General features: G+C 44.2%; 2 protein-coding genes across 5 annotated transcripts; one reads left to right on the plus strand and one right to left on the minus strand.

Annotated features, from left to right (window-relative positions):
• Nucleotides 1-980: 980 nt before the first annotated feature.
• On the minus strand, nucleotides 981-5,841 carry LOC117740100 (zinc finger protein 436). 2 transcript variants are annotated; one of them, XM_034546270.1, is made up of 3 exons: nucleotides 5,677-5,841; nucleotides 4,942-5,239; nucleotides 981-3,846 (listed from the first exon to the last, which is right to left on the minus strand). In XM_034546270.1, exons 2-3 carry the CDS (start codon nucleotides 5,138-5,140, stop codon nucleotides 2,195-2,197), a joined length of 1,851 nt encoding a protein of 616 aa, XP_034402161.1. In that variant the 5' UTR covers nucleotides 5,141-5,239; nucleotides 5,677-5,841; the 3' UTR covers nucleotides 981-2,194. The 2 variants fall into 2 exon arrangements, with proteins under 2 accessions (XP_034402161.1, XP_034402162.1); XM_034546271.1 differs by lacking the exon at nucleotides 5,677-5,841 and adding an exon at nucleotides 4,385-4,522 and having other exon boundaries at nucleotides 4,942-5,054.
• On the plus strand, nucleotides 5,327-15,903 carry LOC117740099 (PH and SEC7 domain-containing protein 4). Of its 3 annotated transcripts, XM_034546268.1 has the most exons (19): nucleotides 5,360-5,575; nucleotides 6,322-6,503; nucleotides 6,618-6,709; nucleotides 7,861-7,938; nucleotides 8,329-9,011; nucleotides 9,344-9,425; nucleotides 9,615-9,939; nucleotides 10,081-11,055; nucleotides 11,822-11,902; nucleotides 12,005-12,117; nucleotides 12,203-12,261; nucleotides 12,374-12,463; nucleotides 12,562-12,605; nucleotides 12,717-12,889; nucleotides 13,601-13,671; nucleotides 13,773-13,918; nucleotides 14,008-14,152; nucleotides 14,770-14,916; nucleotides 15,020-15,903. In XM_034546268.1, exons 5-19 carry the CDS (start codon nucleotides 8,490-8,492, stop codon nucleotides 15,305-15,307), a joined length of 3,261 nt encoding a protein of 1,086 aa, XP_034402159.1. In that variant the 5' UTR covers nucleotides 5,360-5,575; nucleotides 6,322-6,503; nucleotides 6,618-6,709; nucleotides 7,861-7,938; nucleotides 8,329-8,489; the 3' UTR covers nucleotides 15,308-15,903. The 3 variants fall into 3 exon arrangements, with proteins under 3 accessions (XP_034402160.1, XP_034402159.1, XP_034402158.1); XM_034546269.1 differs by lacking the exon at nucleotides 7,861-7,938 and having other exon boundaries at nucleotides 5,327-5,575; nucleotides 6,322-6,709; XM_034546267.1 differs by lacking the exons at nucleotides 5,360-5,575; nucleotides 6,322-6,503; nucleotides 6,618-6,709 and having other exon boundaries at nucleotides 7,745-7,938.
• The last annotated feature ends 3,754 nt before the right edge of the window (nucleotides 15,904-19,657 follow it).

Consider the following 19,657-nt stretch of genomic DNA (forward strand, 5'->3'; position numbering starts at 1 on the left):
TTATAGACTTTATCTCTCTAACTTTTACTCTAAAGTGGCGGTTCAAAAGACAAAGACACTTCTCAGTTCACTTGGGTTTTATGTAGCCATGCAGATAGCTGGGACTGTGTGTTGATTAATCTACTGTTTGAGCAATAGAAAATTAATCAAACATTTTAATCATTAAATATTTAGCATGAATTTAAAAAAAGATTTTCTAGCTTTTAAAATAAATTTATTTTTCACATCTTACATGTTAGTAAATATTTGGGACTGGAAAAAAAGGTTGAAGACAGCATTTTCCTACTTTTTCAATACAAAAAAAATATTTATATATATTTATATTTCCTACAAAAAAAAAATTTGATAAATTGAACAAATATTCTTAACATTAATTAATAATGAAAATATGCTTTGCAGGCCCGATACCAAATCGTTCCCGCCTCAATGCAACGGAGGTCAATGGAATTTTGTGATAATTAAAATATTAATTTTAAATATTCTAATTTTAAAAGAATTTGAGGGATTTTTCAATGTTTTGAGTACAACATATGAAATCAAATCCATCTATCTCACTGCATTGAGTAAATCACTTTCACCTTCAGTCGACTAGTCTTACATCTGTTTCATAATGCTGCAAGTAAACTAACCTTCACCGTCTGTTAGCATGACTATTTTACTAGTAAAATAACAAACCAAACCTAAAAGCAAAAACAGTGCTGTAATTAATAAAAGCCATAATGTTTCCTCCGCCGAAACTAAACCTTTGTTCCCATGTGTGAAGTTATTAAGCAGGCGTTATACTTTGAGGAATAAACACTGGGAACCACTTGCATTATGTAGCAGCACTTAACTATACACTGTGTAGTATTGGCTTTCCTGGTTGCATTAAATGTGTAAAAGTGTATGCATTTGTACTTAAGGAACATAACATAAAAAAAGGCACACTGCCTTTGATTTAAAATAAAAAATACATAAAGCATAAATAAGTCATACAGAAATCATTTGGTTAACTTTTCTCTTTAATTTAGTTACAGATCTCACAAAAGTAAGTCACAATAAACTAGTAGCAAACACTCAATATACATTGCTGTGCCGGTATATCAACGAGTTGCCACAACAAACAGTAGCCCTATCATAAACATGACATTTTACTCCTGTGTGTGTGAGTCAGTTGCAAATAATTCACGGTGAGAGATGCATTTCCTGGTAGAACAGTGAAAACCTAAAACAAATCCTCTAGACTTTCTTTGATAACATGACTTACAAAACAATTATTAATTTAATATTGAAAGCTGCTGAATCGATACAGAACATTTGAAGTAACATTAACTTCAGTAACGCTATTATATAAATACATTCGTGTCAGCTCAACGGATCCGACTGCTGACTAATAGTTAAAGCTATATACAGCAATTTATTAAGAATTTCTAATCATCCGGTAGAAATATTTTCTAACCCTCTGGCTACTACAACGTGTATACATTGGTGTAGAAGCAGCATCACATTTTAATTCTAAAACAATTATATTGTTTGTTTTTTTACTGAGAGGCAGGACTGGTTTTCAAAGGTCAGGACCACAATAAAAACCTGGACCTGGGATTCAGTGTCTAGTTTCAGCAGGGTGGTTCAATCATTCATCGTCATTGCTCTGAATAACATATATCACCAACATGTTGGTGACATAACAGTTCTTTTAGTTCCTGTCTTCTGTCTCTGTGCACAGTGTTGTGAGAGAGGAGACTACAAGATGGCTCAGTATTTGGATCTACTATATCACAGCAAAGATAAGATAACAGTGTATCGCCCTCTACCACAGAAAAACAGTTTTGAGCGTGACAGCACAATTTTCCTCTGTAACAGCAGTATAATAAAATAATCTTAATTCAAGCTACACTTAACAGCTTTTTCTGGAGGGTTTTCAACCCCAGCACCCAACAGCAGCTCTGCATTAAAGAAAGTGCAGGGGGGTCTGTGTTGGTACTAGTGTGTTTAAATATATACGATGCACGAAGTCCAGTTTGAGGAACAGATCGAAGCGCTAAAATGCTTATTAGACACCAAAATACTGCACAACAGTTTATAATACCCCGCTGATGTCAGCTGTGAGATGCACGTCTGAAAAGGCTAGGAAGTTGACCTTGATTGAAGATGATTTTGTAAAAATCACACAAAGCACTCACTCGTATATCACTCGTCTTCTTAGAACTCGGTTCTAACTTCCATCAGTGTCCGAAAGAGTCTCCGAGGCTGAAGGTCGGCTCGTTTCCGCCTCGCTGGTGCTTCCCTCGCTATGAGCCTTCTGCTCCTTGGCCGCGTGCATCTTCAGGTGCTTCTTAAGGGAGGACTGGTCGGTGTAGGTCTTCCCACACTGGCTGCAGAGGAAGACCGTCTCTTTGGTGTGGACCAGTTCGTGTCTCTTCAGGTGACCCGACCTGCTGAAGCTCTTGCTGCAGTACGAGCAGCTGTACTCCTTCTCCCCCGTGTGAGTCCTCTGGTGCAATTTAAGGCTGCTGGCCACCGTGAACTTCTTGCCGCACTCGTTGCAGCTGTACGGCCTTTCTCCCGTGTGCATCCGCATGTGTATGGTGAGGTGGCCCGTCTGGCTGAAGGTCTTCTGACATAGCTCACAGCTGTAGGGCCTCTCTCCCGTGTGAATCCTGTAGTGTGTTTTGAGGTCACCCAAGCCGTTGAACCTTTTCCCACACTGAGAGCAGCAGTACGGCTTCTCCCCGGTGTGGATCCTCTCGTGTATGCGCAGGTTGCTCGCATTGCTGAAGGTTTTGCTACACTCTTGGCAGCTGTAAGGCCTCTCCCCCGTGTGAGTCCGCAGGTGAACTTTGAGCTGGTTGTGCTCATTGAAGCGCTTCCCACAGTGCGAGCAGGAGTACGGCTTTTCTCCAGTGTGGACGCGTTTGTGTATCCGGAGCTGACTGGGATGGGCGTATGTTTTACTGCAGAGGTTGCAGATGTAGGGTCGCTCTCCTGTGTGGGTGCGCTTGTGGGACTTGAGGAGATCGGCCCGGCCAAAGCGTTTGCCACAGTAGCTGCAGCCGTGAGCCTTTTCACCGCTGTGCGTCTTGATGTGGATGTTGAGCGAGGCTGCTCGACTAAACGTTTTGGGACAGGTGGGGCAGCGCAAAAAGTTGTCGCGAATCCCCAAAAACGGATCTGTGGGAACAGCAGCGTTTCCCTCACGCGCCACTACTTCTGGCACCACGACTTCTGGCACCACGACCTGTCTGCTTGCTGCCTCGGGGTCCGCTTCTGATTCTGGGTAACATCTCAACGCACGCTTCGACTCTTGCTGAGAGTCATTGTCACCGTATTGCGACACCCCATTCTGCTCCTCTTCCTCCGTCTTAATGAACTGTCTATCCGGCATGTAAGTGTCAGAAACAACGGTGACTTTAATTTCACCGTCGCTGCCTCTGGATTCTTCTTTGAGGTCTGTAGTTGGCGGAAGAGGTGCATATGCATCATGACTGTGAAAACTGACCTCTGAGCTCTCATTTTTTACTGGCCTCATTGTCAGATTGGGAAGTGACGAAGGCTGGGAGAGGTCAATAGCACCGCTTTCGTCCAGGTCTGGCTCTGCTTTTACAGAATGGTATGCGTGTCCACCCAAGACTTGGGTGGACATGCATACCATTCCTGTGTTCACACATGGCCTTTCTACCATTTGATCAGTCTGCAGTAAAAATGAGGAGGGTATACTTTCCCTCAGCTTGTCTTTATGCCTCCTCCTAAAGCTCTTCTTGTCACTGCTGCATATGGACATCTTGAATGTGCCCTGAGTTGAGATGATGGAACAATTGTTCAATTCTGAAGTCGAAAGATTTTCTGTGGCATCTTCTTCACAAATATCTGTAAAAAGGCAAAGCCATAATAATTAACCAACTAGTACAGGCTGTGGTACGATAAACTAGGGGAATAACTGAATGACATTGTGGAAGCAACCAAACAGCCTGAACAAACTCAACTGACATAAAATGTAAAGTTGGATCAATTTATTATTTGTTGGTGACATGACAAATGACAGACTGTTTTTGTCTTTACTACCAGAGGGAACATGACCAACATAATAGCTGTTGTAATACTAAAGGCAGTGGGGCTGCTGTTTACATTTAAGGCAACACTCATTGCTTTAAGTAGCTGCTCTTTAAGCTCAGACTCTCAGCAATCAGGTTCACAGTTTCATCTCAGCTATCTATAAATCAGTGAAGCTGCGTAATTCTAGACAATGCACTAAATAAAAACGTGAAATTCCTATTTACATCTTTCCTCGGTAAACACATATTGTGGTTCACTGTAGAATCGCCTGTGTTGTGGTGCCATCATTAGTATGGGCAGTAATGTACTAGTGTAGGTAAGTACTGTATCCACAGGCCTATTTCTTACTTACTTCAAAACACGTTTGTACTGTCCTGTTTTGCAGCTACTGCATTGTTTACGTCTGCTTGCCTTTTCTGCCTCGAATTATCGCAACGCTTTTGGTGTGAACGCAGCATGATACTGTCGCTTTGCCGTCTTGTATTGATGTCTAAGGAGGCACACACAGACACAATGTTCTGACAATGCAGATGAACAAAAGGCACGGAGCTACACGGTGCGCGACACACACACACACACACACACACACACACACACACACACACACACACACACACACACACACACACACACACACACACACACACACACACACACACACACACACACACACACACACACACACACACACACACACACACACACACACACACACACACACACACACACACACACACACACACACACACACACACACACACACACACACACACACACACACACACACACACACACACACACACACACACACACACACACACACACACACACACACACACACACACACACACACACACACACACACACACACACACACACACACACACACACACACACACACACACACACCTCCTGCAGCAGACTCGGGGCTCTTCTGTGCAAACAGCAGCCGCTTCAGGCCCTCGTTTTCGGACTCGATCCTCTGAATTGTGCCCTGGTACTCGGACAGGGTCCGGTCCACTGAGTCCAGGATGTCACTCACTGTGGCCTTAAAGATCTCATTCAGAGATGACTCCAGGAACATCTTCAGATCACTGCACTTGGCCATGTTGGAGCGAGCGGCTGCGGAAGACTCGCCAGATGGTTTGTACACGATTGGAAGTATCTGTGGTGGCGGTGGGGGGCGAAGTGGGTGTCTGCGACTCTGCTGCCGTGTGCGGAACAAACAAAGCAGAGACGGTCGCACGAAAGTGACGTCGAGGTGATTATTGGTTTCACTTACACGTGCTGCAGCGCCCCTGCTGATGTGGAGGGGAATAGTCAGATCAGCCGGGACCCTAGCTAACGTCATTGTGATACTGTGTACACAAATAACCACGGTGATAAATGGTGTTTATATAACAAGAAGAGCTGCACAACTATAGCAGCACCACTGGCTCATCACTAATACTACTAGCACCACCACCACTACTACTACTACAACCACTAGCTAGCAACTAACTCACTACAACTGCAAGGATGCTCACATAGATGCTAACGCTAGGTAATGCTAATGTTTTAATACTAACGGTGATCATGTTAATGACAATGTTTCCTTAGGTTACATCAAGGGGAAAGCTAAGAGAGACTCTGCTAATCACGTACCTCTTAACTCGAGACGAATATCACTTCTGTAACGTTGTAATATTACTAACTTTGGGTTATCTTCTCTTAATGTGTGTGTTAGTGTGATTTACGGTAACTTGACGCTAGAGAGTGCTAACAAATACGTGCGTCTTCTCATAAAGATAGTAACGATGTGTCGACTTCTAACGTGAGTGAGTGATGATTGCTAATTGTGCAAATACTCAGTAACAGTTTCTGCTATTATTTTGAGGTGTTTACACCAATTAAATACAAGTAAATGTGTTAATCACAAATAATTAGTCCATTAAAAAGATGCAGTCTATTTAGTTGTGTTATTGTTGGGAAGCCTAAAAACATAAAGAGGCTTTTCTGCTCACAGCCGGAAATCAGAGGCACATCTAATTTCTTAGCTATAATGCATATGAACACCTTCTGGTTTTACAACATCATTCCTAGAGGTCTTTTGCAGGAATGAAGCTGAGCCACACCACTCCCCTCACCTGGCCTGTGGATGTGTGTGTGCTTGCATGCCTTCAGGGTGGTGGGCGTGGACTGAGGCCACTCAGGTGTCTCTGAGCTCCTGAGTCATCTGCCAATCACATTGTGTCTTTTTCTTTCTTGCTCTTGCAACTCAAATTCTCTTGTATTGTTTTCCCCCCATAGCCATACCTGCTGGAAGAGGAACAGGACAGAGGGAGACTGAAGTCTGATCTTGATCTTTCCAAAATGGACAGGAAGGCTGAAGAAGAAGGGGGAGGACCTGGTTCAGACTAGGACTTGTGACTTGCATGCATCGTTATGCGACACCACAGACTAAGAGGCTGCTCGGCTTAAACGGAGCGGATGTGAGGCTTGTTTGTTGTGCGTAGAAGGTTCAGGCATAATCAACTGAGGGTAATTTGTATGCTGGGGCAATATGTCTGTGAAGGTGCAGCACTTTGACAGCGATATTATCCCAGTCTAACACAGCAGTGTGCCTGTCCCTCCCACAAGACGTTAAACCTCACAAGCTGCCTGATCATATGATGTTGCTGTAAAGACCCTGGAGGGGGTAAGTCATGTTTCACAGTTGAAAAGAGTACTAATGACATCTTTATTTGTAGCTCTTTAACGTTTGAAAATGTTCACGTCTTTGCCGTGTTCGCTGGTGGTAATGAATGACACAGGGAGTGTTTATCTTATTTAGAGGCCTTTTATTATTATACTTACACACATTTATAATTCATTTCTCAGCTTTCCCTTTACCAAGTGTGGCTCTGTTCCTCTTTTTATTTCATCATCCCCGGGGAAGTTTTTAAAAATACTTTGACTTCTTTAATATTTTGTCAATCATCTTCTCACGCCTGTGATGTGTTGTATACAACGTATCCTGGTGTTCTCCGCTTAGGGCATACTGCCGTTTGTTTGAGTAACGTCCTGATCTTTTTTCTTCTATTTAGTTAAAGGAATCTCGAAATCTCTGCAGTCATCTGAACAGTGCTGCCAAAGATAACCTCACACATAGATGATTAACACAATAGTTTATCAAAGTGCAGCAATCAGTATTGTATATATGGTCCACATTATTTTTAAATTCAGTTTTTCAAACTCCGATTCTCTCTAATTAAAGTCACAGAAGATCATCTGTGTTAATCTTCATGTACTGTAGCACTTGTTGCATGCTGACAGGAACTGAGAAGTGAGCACCCACACAGGAAATGTGGTCAATGTCGGTCCCGGATGTTGGTAGCATGACGTGAATAGAATAACGAAGACAGGAACAGAAGTAAAGACATGAAAAAAAAAAAAGTTTGACAGAGAGTGAGCAAGATCAAATCAAAGTTTACATTTGGTAGAAGAGGATAAGATATTAGGTGTGACATTTCTCTTCGTCACCAGAATAAGCACATGACATTTTTTCCCATTGCTGGCCTTTGCTTGTGTTGAAAACAAGAAGTTTAAATTCCAACCCTTTCTGGGTTTTATCCTTTGCTCAGTCTCACCGTGCAGCGTGGCGATAAAATGATAAACACAGGACGCAGGCAGTTAAACTGCTCACCCGAAACATCCCCATAACCCCACCCTCTCCCCCGTTCCTAATCCGCAGCACACACCTCTATCTCTCTCGCTCACTTGCTCGGCGGATTGACTGTCTGTGGTCAGGAAGTACAAACTTGCTTTTGTGGCATTTCACTAAATGTTTGTTGCACTGCACACCTGCAGAGCCACAGCAAGAAGGTCAAAACAGTTGAAAAATGAGCAGACAAACCCCCCTTCTCCAGACTGGATTATGTTGACATGGTGAGTGTTGTGTGCCGTCAGGGCTGTTAATGGTTTTAAGTCAGTTTTGTTTTTGCTAGGAGGTTCGTGTGTAATTTAAAATGCTGTTCTCAGTAGTTTTAAATGTACTATTTCTCACAGATGAATAGAGGAAAAAAAATAGAGCCGAAAGGCAACCCATGAATCATCACTATTACTCGACAACCACATATAGTTGAGTCTTATGAATGGCCTTTTTGTCTCTCAGAAAATCAGATGTTCCTCCTGGAGGTCCCCCAACTAGCTTTTTGGAGTTTGTTGTTACATGTCACAAATCCCACAATTCTTGGGAAGAATTTCTCGTGCTGCTTCAGATTGGAGTGTAGTGAACTATCTTTTAACATCAACACTTATTTTTCTCTCTCGTTACAGATCTGTGAATGGCGCCATTGGAGGTTGTAACATTCAGGATTTCACACTTTTGGGATCCTACAGAATGATCATTCTTCATATGGCAGAGCAGGACATTTTGTAACGACAGCATCTTTCACCAAAACCCACAAACACCCCAACAAAGGAACTGACTGAGATACATGCTAATGGAGGAGGAAAACGTGTGCTCCTCCCTACCAGATGTCACAGATTCAGTCCTTCAGCAGCCTCAACAAGACTCATGGACGTCCATGGACCGCCAGTGTGTGAATGGAGAGGAGGAGACCATTGTGTGGGGCGACACAGAGGTTCAGATGAACCAGGCACACGGGACGGATCAACTCGGTCTGTTCCTCGAGACCCCTGAGGAGGCGGAACAGTGGGAGCAGATAGTGTGGCCGGTGCACCCCATGACCTGTACCGGTGCTCCGCTTTCCTTCGCCACAGTGCAATGGGACATGCCTGATCCCTCGGCAGCGACACCTTCATTCATGACTGACAGCAGCGCGGCCAATGAGCCGAGCTCAGGCGGCTCGACGAGTCTAGATACCACTTCCCCCTCACTTCACCCGTCTCAACGCGTTAATGCTGATCTTTTCATACGGGAGGGCAGAGGGGAAGAAGATGAGGCTGATTCTCAGCTCCTCAACTCACATCTAGAGCGGACAGGAAACGGCTCAGAGGTACGTACTGTAAGATACAAAGCAAAGTGTGATGTCGTCATTATTTCGAGTTTAGTCTCTTTCAGTGCGGTCTCTGTGCGTGTGCACCTTCAGATTTCCTGTGTCATTAACCCGTTCTTCACTGAGCGCTGACTTGACTCAGTCTTCGTCTCCGTAGAGACACGTGTTTGGGTTACTGTAGTAGGTTGAGCAGCGGTGGGAGGAATAGAGTGGACGTAATGTTGGTCAGTTGAGAATCAGAGGGCAGCTTCTTGCTCGTGAACCCTCTGGCAATCACAAGCTTTCTCGCACAACTCATGTTCATGATCAATGGCCTGTGTTGCAATTTCCAGCCATGTGATGCCGCAGATGTGCAAGAGCCGCCGACACAGGAAAGAGAAGATTCAACACACAAGCTGTTGGATAGTAATAACGGTACGTATTTCTCTGAGGGAGACGACTTGAATTAGTTGTTGAAGAGCAAATGTTTTTCCCTTAGTTGCTCAGTTTGACAACTTATAAAATCTGGATTCTTGGTGGATTATTGTGGCCTTCTCATTTTTATTAGAAAATAGTTGTGCAAAATTGTGATGTGTACCTTCTTCTTCTTCAAAAATCATCCAGGCATCCCACTGAGGGCCGACTCAAAAGAAGAGGAGAGACACTCGGTAACCTCATATCCTGTTGAAACTGTGGTCTTAATCAACATTCTTCAAGGGACTGATGTCTCAGAAGATGAAGTGGACAATTGTGTCAATTTAAAGCTTGAAGAGGAACGGGAGGAACCCGGCGTTCTGCAGACTGGACAGGGAGACTCAGAGGAAGAGCAAACTTCAGCGAATGGTGTTGAGGAAGAGGAAGAAGGCGAGGGAGACGAAGAGAGGCAGATAAATGTGTCCTGTACTGAAGAAAGTGAAGAGGCAAAAGATGTCAGTTGTCTGAGTAATGTGTGAGTATCATGGACTTAACTTTAGAAAGGGGAACAGGAAGTATGTATCAACCCGAATTGCTTTCGGTATGTTAATCATGACGCAGTATTATGTGCCAATATAACATTAACTGCAATCATTATTTCATCCGCACCTTGTAGGGCGTTTCCTGCAGAGACACTACAAACTGATGATACTGGACCAACTGTAAACCCAGATAAGCTGATTGATCGGCAGCACTCAGAGCTCCTGGAGGAAAGGCAGCACTCAGGGACTAAAGAGGACATAGAGATACTCCAACGGTTCCATCAAGATCTCACCGGTCAGACTGCAGATATGTGCGAAGATGTAGATCAGAACGTGGACCCTGAACAGCCGGATGCTGCGGACGACAACAAAGAACCGTCGATTAAGGCGGCAGAAAACACAGAGAGGATAGAAAACTCACCGAAGGAGACGAGTCGTTTAGAGGAACGAGATTGCGACCACGACCACGTTTCCCTGCAGCCCGAACAAGCGGAGTCCGAGCAGCTTGAGAGGACCGAAGAGTCAAAGGAGATCCAAGCAGAGGTGTCGCAGGACTCTGACCAGCGAGGAAAGTCGCAGCGTCTGAAACGGACACGAGAGATGGAACTCACAGAGGAGTCAACGCGACGTGAGACGGCAGGCCTGCCAGAGGACTCTACTCAGTCAGAGCAGACAGTTTCTTCCGGAGTGGCAGAGCAGCAAGAACAGACGGAGCCGTCAGAGCAGAATGAGCAGACGCAAACGCAAACGACCGACTTGTCTCAGCCGACGCTCTCTGGGCAGCTTGTGCAGCCGGAGACAGATGAGTCAGAAATAACGGAGCATCTGTCTCCTGAGCCCGAGGTCACGCGGCAGACAGCGCAGGCCGAGTTCAACCAGGTGGACAAACAGCCTGAGACGTCACATCAGGGTGAAGAAGTGGGAGTTGCTGAGGGCGGCTCCGTGCGAACAACCGTCGCAAATGAAGAGCGACCCAAATCCCCTGAGACAGCGGTGCCTCATATGAATGGAGACGCGGTGAACAGAGAGATGGCCCGCCGCCTCGCTGAACGGCTGTACAAGTTGGACGGGATCCAGCGCGTGGACGTGGTGAAGCACTTAGACAAAGAGTAAGCACATATTATTTATTTTTATATATCGTCCTTTCTTTCTATCTTAAGGACGATGGTGTCGTGAAAACCCACGACTGGCCAGTAAAGCTGCAGAAGCTTTTCTACCACTTTAAATAGTAACTTAACCCCAAGTTGAAACACGCTCTCTTGTTGCTAATGATGTCATTTGGTTGTGGTTATCATGAATCTTTAGATTAGATATTATAAAATATAACCCTTTTCCTGGTGACCGGTCACATTGTAGTACATTTATACAGTTATTTATTCATGACGGTTTGACTTCAGTGAAAGAAATCTTAAGTTCCTACATGCTTGGCCATCATCAGAAGCCATCTTTAAAAATATTATCCAGACCCATACGGGGAGAAGAGCGGGTCGTCCTGTTCATCACAAGGATGCCGATTTGATCCCTTGATCCTCCTGTCTGCCTGTCATAGTGTCCTTGAGGAAGACACAGAAACCCAAGTTGCTCCCGCTCGGCCACCATCAGTGTGTGAGTGTTTTTATGAATGGGTCAATGAGATGCAAAACTGTAAAGTGCTTCGTCCGGCAAGGTCCAACGTAAATACAGTCGATCTACCGTTCACGCCTTCCTCCTTTTGCCTCCAGTTTAGATGATATGCCGGTAATAAGCATCCCTGAAATATTAAGTTACATTATTTGTTTTCTCTTCTGACCCAGAAGAAAAGTCTTCGGACTGATTCATTGTTAAGAAATAAAGTGTCCATAACACTGACACAGAATGTGTTTTGTTTCTGTTTAGTAACGACTTCAGTCGAGCTGTCGGGGAGGAATACCTGAAACTATTTGACTTCACCGGGGAAACTCTCGATCGTGCCCTGAGGTGAGAACTACAGACGTGGAGCTCGGATTCTAAAGCACTGACATGTCTCACTAAACACGCCCATATAATGTTTTTTTCCCCCATTTTCGCTCTCTCTCCCAGGTCTTTCCTGAAAGTGGTGGTCCTGATAGGAGAGACCCAGGAGAGAGAGCGCGTGCTGCAGCATTTCGCCTGCCGCTTCCATCAGTGCAACCCCGCCTCCTTCACCTCTTCAGGTGAGCTTCAGTGATGGCTTACAGCAGCGAGCGCGCTCATGTGACAGATGAATGTGTCATTTTCCTTCTTTTTGTACATCCTCAGAGTCTGTGTTGGCACTCACATGTGCTCTGATGCTCCTCAACACTGACCTGCATGGACAGGTGGGAAACCTTTATGACTCGTTACGTCTTAAGTTCTGTTCTGATGTGGCACCGTGTTACCAGCTGATCTGCGTGCATTTCGTTAATCACACGCTTTGTGTGTTTTTAACAGAATGTAGGGAAATCAATGTCCTCGACTAAATTTGTGTCCAACCTCGATCGGATGAATGAAGGAGAAAACTTCAGCAAGGATCTCTTGAAGGTAATACGGTCACTGATTCTTTTCTTTTTCTTTTAAAAAGCCAATTCAAATGCTTTTGGGGAAAATTATTTAACCTTTTCATCTCCATCTCCTTTCAGAGTCTTTACAACTCTATAAAGAGTGAGCCGCTGCAGTGGGCGATGTAAGTCATAACACATCATCTGTTCCACTTCATTCCTCATATATATATATATATATATATATATATATCATCTCACACATTACAGTAAGAGTCTGTCTTTGCATGTTAAAGTGACGAGGAGGAGTTGAAGAGCTCCGTGCTGGTGGACGAGGACGCAGGAGAAGATGCGCCGCTGCGTTCGAAGGCGAACCCCTTCCAGGACATTCCTCATGACAAAACGGCTCCTGTGGCCAAACAGGGATTCCTCCAGAGGAAGCTGCACGCCGACATAGACGGCAAGCGCAGTGAGTGAGACGCAAACAAGCATCTTGTTTCTTTAGTCGGGAGTTAAAGGCACAATCGGTCATTTGACACACACAAAAATCAACAGTAACGTTAGTTAACATGTTGTATGGGGTTTGGTGCAGGGTGTTGAGGAACACAACATCACACTGGAAACAGGGCAACAACAAGGGAAGTAAAGTAGTTAACCCAACTGTTCTCTTTAAAGGCAAATACGTGAGTTCTACTATGTAAAATGATTGTATATTTTATATATATTAAGGATATTTCATAGACGGGAGCCAAAACTCTGAGTCAAAATGAGATGTGGCAGCGGTGGAGTCAAATGTAATGTTTCTTTTAAATTATTTGTGTTTTTGTTTGATTGTATACTTATTATAATCAATTATAATAATAATAATGATTATTATTTCAATGCACTGAATATGAGCGCACCACATCATGCTGTAAAGTGTATATTGGGTGGGTAACATAGTCAACAGCAGTCAGTTAAAGAAACAAAGAGATTGTACACAATTGCAACTATTAATATAGAGTTGAGATTCTTCTCTCAGATGTTGACAATGCAGTCGGCAGCTTCAGCTCTTTCTTACTTGATGAACCCATTTTGATCATTTCTGGTCATGTTGCTCATTTGTATGAAGTGGCGCTCATCATTAAGGGCTTTTTTTTATCAATGCTTCACACACCTGCTGAATGTTTCTGTGTGGCAGCTCCGTGGGGAAAGAGAGGCTGGAAGACTTTCTACGGAGTGGTGAGGGGAATGGTCCTTTACCTGCAGAAGGTCAGTAACTCATCCAATGGGATTCTCAGTAGCACTCCATGTCAATATTGACGATTTGTCTCCCGGCAGTGTAGATAATGGAGTGTATTTATGTGCGTCAGGATGATTACAGGAGGGATCAGCCGATAGACGAGGAGGTGGTGAGTTTGCATCACTCTCTGGCCGAGCAGGCAGCCGACTACACCAAGAAGCCACACGTCTTCCGTCTGCAGACGGCTGACTGGAGGGTTTTACTCTTTCAGGCCTCGTAAGTCACATCGCTGTGTGTGTGTGCGTGTGCGTGTGTGTGTGTCAAAGAGTCGGACGGTCAGCACCAATGTTTCCTCTTCCTCTCAGATCCAAAATGGAGATGTTCTCATGGATCAGCCGCATCAACCTGGTCTCGGCTCTTCACTCCTCGCCTCCGTTCCCCGCCGCCGTCGGCTCTCAGAGGAGATTCTGCAGACCCATCCTCCCCTCAGCGCAGTCTGCTCAGACTCTGGTACACACTCTTAATGAAGTCATTTTGTGTATTTTTCAAAAACAGATGAAAATATAGGTTCAATTTCTGGGAGATTTTTAGCAAACCCAACTCTTCTGTGCCCTTTCTTTCACAGGCAAAGCCACCACTTTATTTGAACTGCTCCAAAATGTTTTGGTTTTTCATCGTACATAGTTCTTACTGAACCTGTTTTATGACTTGTGTTATGAATCTAGCTTGCGCTTTGTTTAGTAAGACTTAAAATACTTGTTGTACGATCCAACTTCAACTCCAAAGTCACATTTCACATGTTATTTACAAGCAATTACCATGATATACATGTACAGTAGTCAATACATTATATATATCAGCAACATCTGAGAGTACTGAAGTGAGCAAAGGTGCATTTTTATTGTTGAATTGAATTCAACTTCATTCCCAGTAGAGACATGAATAAATAAATAAATAATTAGGACGCATATTTCAGCTGATACACACCTGTACTGTAAACTGCTGGAACGCTTCCCCGGCTGTAGTACGACAGGGTTCATACTGTGTGTTTGTCCCTCAGCAGGATCTGCTTCACAGTGATTTGCATGACGCCTCTTATCTGTCGTTCTGCTCTTCTTCCTGTGCAGGAACGTCAGCTGCAGTCTCACGCAGAAACACTGCAGTCCTTCAAAGAAGACTTATTGTACCTGCAGCAAAACCTGCCAGAGGGCAAAAGAGCCAAAGCCAAGGAGCTGGAGGAGCATCGCGTCAGAGCGGAGTACCTGCAGCACGAGGTAACGAATGCGCTGTGTGTGTGTGTGTGTGTGTGTGTGTGTGTGTGTGTGTACGAGTGTAAAAGTCCCCATGAGTGATCCTGTGCCTGTTGAAACCCTGCAGATGTGTCGCTATGGGATCTACATCCAGGGGCTGGAGGCATGGAAGAGCGTGAAGAAGACAGGCGGCAGCGTGTTGAGCATCGCGGACCTGAAACAGTTTGATAGAGCAGTGTGTGCAGACTCTGTGGGGGAGGAAGACGAGGTTGATGGCGGCCTGAAAAAGTCCCACTCCAGCCCCTCTCTGGAGCTGGAGATGGTCCTTCCGACGGTGATCAAAGTCAAACGCAACATCTCGGAAAGACGGACTTATCGCAGGACCATCATTCCTCGGTGGAATAAAGAGGTTTAAGCTGTTTTTTATGAGCTGCTGCTGTGAGCCGACCGGTCGATTTATTTGTGGAGGCACTGAGCAGAGAAGGAAAGAAACACCAGCATTTATCTGAGGCTTTAGCAAGTTAGTGTTTTGTTTTTAATGCATTTTTTTTATCTTGTGCACTTTTATAAAAATTGAACCTCAGGGAATCCCAAACCCTCAATCTCTCTCAAGAAAGAAAGCGGGAACCTGATTAATTTGAGTGACTCAAAATGTCTGGAGCTAATTTATTTAGTTTAGTTGTGTTAAGTTTGGTCTGTAGTATTACTCAACAAAGTACGAATTTGCTTTTTTGTTCTTTTTACTTGGAGCAAAACTGTCCCTTTTTTTTAAAAAAAAAAGTCAACCACTAGAGGGTGCTGTAGCATAGCACAACTGTAAGTGAACAGGGTGTGTGTGTATGTGTGTTTTTTTTAAATAGCCGAATTGCACTTTTATTGTTTTTTAATATTGTGTACAATATGTTGATGACATTGTTACATATTGTTTTCAAATGAAGGGTTTGTTTCCAAAATGTCATGTATTATTTTCTCGTTCGGGAAAAATAAACTGTTACTTCTGTTCATCTTTCATTATGGGTGAGACTATTCATGCTGTCAACACTTCGGGTTTGAGGGCCTGTAATTCAGTTTAAATTTAGATATGATAAATAGTAGGAATTCAAACATTTGCTCCACAGTTACAGGTTTTGCAAGATGAAATGTCAGATACTAAATGTTTTCCTTTCTCAACAAGGTGAGTATAAACACTAACAGATGCAGCAATAACTTAATCAGTGTCACTTTTGTGACACTTTAAACCTTTCATTAATAATTTTTTTTGTTTGATTTTTCTCAAAAGAAATCTGCTTTCGTTTTGATATTCAAACAGTAAAATGTTTTGGTGTGCGTGCGTGTCATCAAACATGTCACAGAATCTTATAGTGTTAAATATTTAGGTAAAAATGTACTCTCAAAATAAAAATGTTTTGGTATGAAACTAAGGAGAAAGACTTTTACAATATAAATCACGAGACTGAGTAAACTGATATATTTGAAAACAATGTTGAATTATTCTGTCACCTCAACTACAAAAACGACAGAAGATGGAGCAGTGTGTGTGTGTATAATCGCTCTCAGTGGCACGGGCCCCATTTTGTTCTCTTTCAGCCTGACATGTTGAGCAGCAGTCAACCTGGGGCGGTCAACAATAAGAGCAGGATGTCTGGAATTAAGCCCCCCCCTGCTCCACACACACACACAGGAATGTGATGTGACAATAGGAAACGCAATGAAGAACACAGACAATACAGACAGGGGCTGTTTGGGTGTCTGAATTGGATCAAGGCACCGGACAAGCGGACGTTTCATTAAAGCCGAAGCTCCTTGTTTAGATTTATTTAAGACTTTTTCATCCTGGACAGACAGGTGAAATTCTGACGGATCATCGGTGGCGCTTAGTTAACGTGATGAAGCTCAACCTCTTGTCCGATGAAAGGAAGCCGTCTCCATTCATTCACAGGAATAACAACAGCTCATTAAGATAAAGTCAGATTCAGCAGATGAGGGTGACTGATGGGCCTCGTGAGTGACAGGCGCTCGGGGCCCTCATAGCACCTCGAGAGGGGCGGGAGGCGACGCTGCAAGGCGACGCCATCTTGACTAACCCAAATGCTCTCGGGCCTGTGACGAAGTGTTACAGCCATTAGTGCCTGTTGTTCTTCAGATCAAATTGAAATGTTTAATAATCTGTTATGCTCCGACTGGGGCACGCCGTCTGCGCTGGAGGCTTCTTGTTGTGTGCTGGCGTCACACAGGAGCTCTCGAGCAAAAGCTTCTTCTCACATGGCCTGTGAACCATGACTTCAGCGGCGGTGGTGGCCTTGTTTTGGAGTGCCATCTCGCTTCTCCTCTAACAACAATAATGACCGGCTGCAGCAGCAGGGGCTGCATTAGCTGCTGGGTTCAGAGGGCATCCTTCCCAAGGAATTGGCCTGTTTTTGTTCCATCTGCGCCACTCCATTCTCAAGCTTTGTGCGACTCAGTCAGGCCTGGGCGGGTAATTAAAAAGGCAAGAGCTCAAGTTGTGATCATTAGGGGCTTGTCCAGCGTGGGCTGCGGAAAAAAAATACCCCGACACGTAAGGTCACCCTCTTTTTCCTGTTTTCCTCCTCCCCCTCACACACACACACACACACACACACACACACACACAACGTTGCTTTGAACATTGCTCAACATTCTCAATAACTCTGAAATGCTCTGTAAATATTAGCACCTGCAAACAATGCCAGCAAACATAAACCGCGCTGTAAACACTCACATTCATCCCTCTGATTTCATTCTTTTTTTTCCCCCTCCCTCAATGCTCCTCCTGACGCACATTTTCCATCTGCTGTCGACGCCTCGCACGCTCTACTTGTTACTTGTGATCTCTTATCGGCACCAACACTTGATTTCTTCCACTCTGGCTATTGAGAGAAATAGCTCTTCGCTGCGGTTGTTGTGATTCCCTCGTCTAGAGCCCTCGAAGCCTCTCTGCGGTCCTTTCAGGGGTTTTGTTTTTCCACTCTTTCACTGAGACATTAACTAATAACGCTCTTCTTACTCTGTCCAAGCCTCCACTTGTACCAGACGTCCTCTGTACGTCTGTGCGAACGCACTCAATATATTTGGCTTCCATGTGCGTGTAATTTCCAGTGGGAAGTGATATTCTTTTATCGCTGTAACTTGATTTGAAAGAAATGGGAGGCACTGAAGAAAAACATCTCCCGTGCCTTTTTTCCCCCCTGCAGACTGCACTCATTAGTATTGCTTCTCCCATGCCCAGACATTTTCATTTTATTTGCCTATCAGACCCAAACACAAATCACTCTTTAGATTTCATCAGAGCCGACCCTCCAAACCTCTTATACAAATGCTGGCTTTTTGTAGCAACGGAGCCTCTCTTTGAGAGAGTTAAGGCCAGTGCCTTGCTTAAGGGCATTGAAACGCATGACCTCTTTTTGCCCTCTTCTCTTCCACACACACACACACACACACACTCACACGCACACTCCTGCCTCTGACAACACTCCTCGGGCACAGACTCTGGCTTTTAAGATACAGGACAAACACCAGTCGGCGCTCCGTAGGTTAATGCAACGTATAGAGCGGAGCAAGAATGTTAGAGAAGTTATCTCCTCTATCTTATCTCATTTCATCTTTCAGCTCGAAACAGGACTCTGTTTTAACTTTAATCTAATGAATATCTGCATTAATTCTGTCGCTGATTCCTGATCTTGAACCTACAGTTTAATTTGAGGATAAAACAGCATTATCGGGATGTGTTTGCGGCACTGAATGAGCCGTGTTTGACTCCCCCGGCCTCCACAGGTCAGCCCTCTCCCTCAGGGCAGTACCTGATACCTGGCAGATTTTATCCACCTCCATGTGTGTGTATAGTGTTGAATGTGTGTGTGCCTTGAAAGGTGCGTTTTTCTTGATGTCTTCCAGTCAATAGCAGCTTCCTGCCTTCAGGGCCTGTGTGTTGTTTAATAGGCTGGTCGGACACAGGGCACCTGTGTTTCCTTCCTCCGCCGGCTCCCAAACAGAAACACCCTCTGTTTCACCACTTTGCTCTGTTTGACTGGCACATTTGTTCCAGGTGCATTATGGTTAAAGGTGGAGGAGATTAGATAGCTTCTTGAAATTTGAGGAAGATACTGTCATTTGAAGTCCGCTCAGGTGTTCGGAGGCCCTTTGTCTCTCGTACCAGCGTTCGGTCGGTCAACCACTTTGGTCCAGACTGAAATACCTCAACAACTGTTTGATGGATTTTCAAGACATTTTGCAAAGACATTTGTGGTCCCCAGAGGATGAATCCCTGTGAATTTCTTTCATCTTTGACATTCCTAGCACCGCCATGACGTTAAGTGTTGCACACACTTCCTTGATGGATAAGCACACACTTTTCTTTCATCATTAATGGTTCCTAGTAGATGAATCCTGTTGCCTTTAGTGGTCTCACTTTTCCTCTATAGCACCAACATGAGGATCCCCCTTTTGGTTGTCATGACAGCTATTCATTGTTTAGTTTGGAGGTTAATGTTAGTCCTCAAAAAACAGAAAAAAGGATGAGTGTTAACGATGCTTTCAACCACAAGGATTTTACGCTGAGAGAGGTCACACATACATTTAGCAGGTATTCATATCCAACTTCTTTGGTGATTCCTTAACTTTTCATCAAGTGCCATTATCAGGTCAAAAATGGTGTCCAATGCATTGTCTTTTGTTTTAATGACAAATACCGGAAAAACTAAAGCACTCCCTTCAGCCTCAACATTTCTTTTATGTTCACGCTTGTTCA

This window comes from Cyclopterus lumpus, chromosome 12 (assembly GCF_009769545.1).
Source record: "Cyclopterus lumpus isolate fCycLum1 chromosome 12, fCycLum1.pri, whole genome shotgun sequence".
Classification (NCBI taxonomy): domain Eukaryota; kingdom Metazoa; phylum Chordata; class Actinopteri; order Perciformes; family Cyclopteridae; genus Cyclopterus; species Cyclopterus lumpus.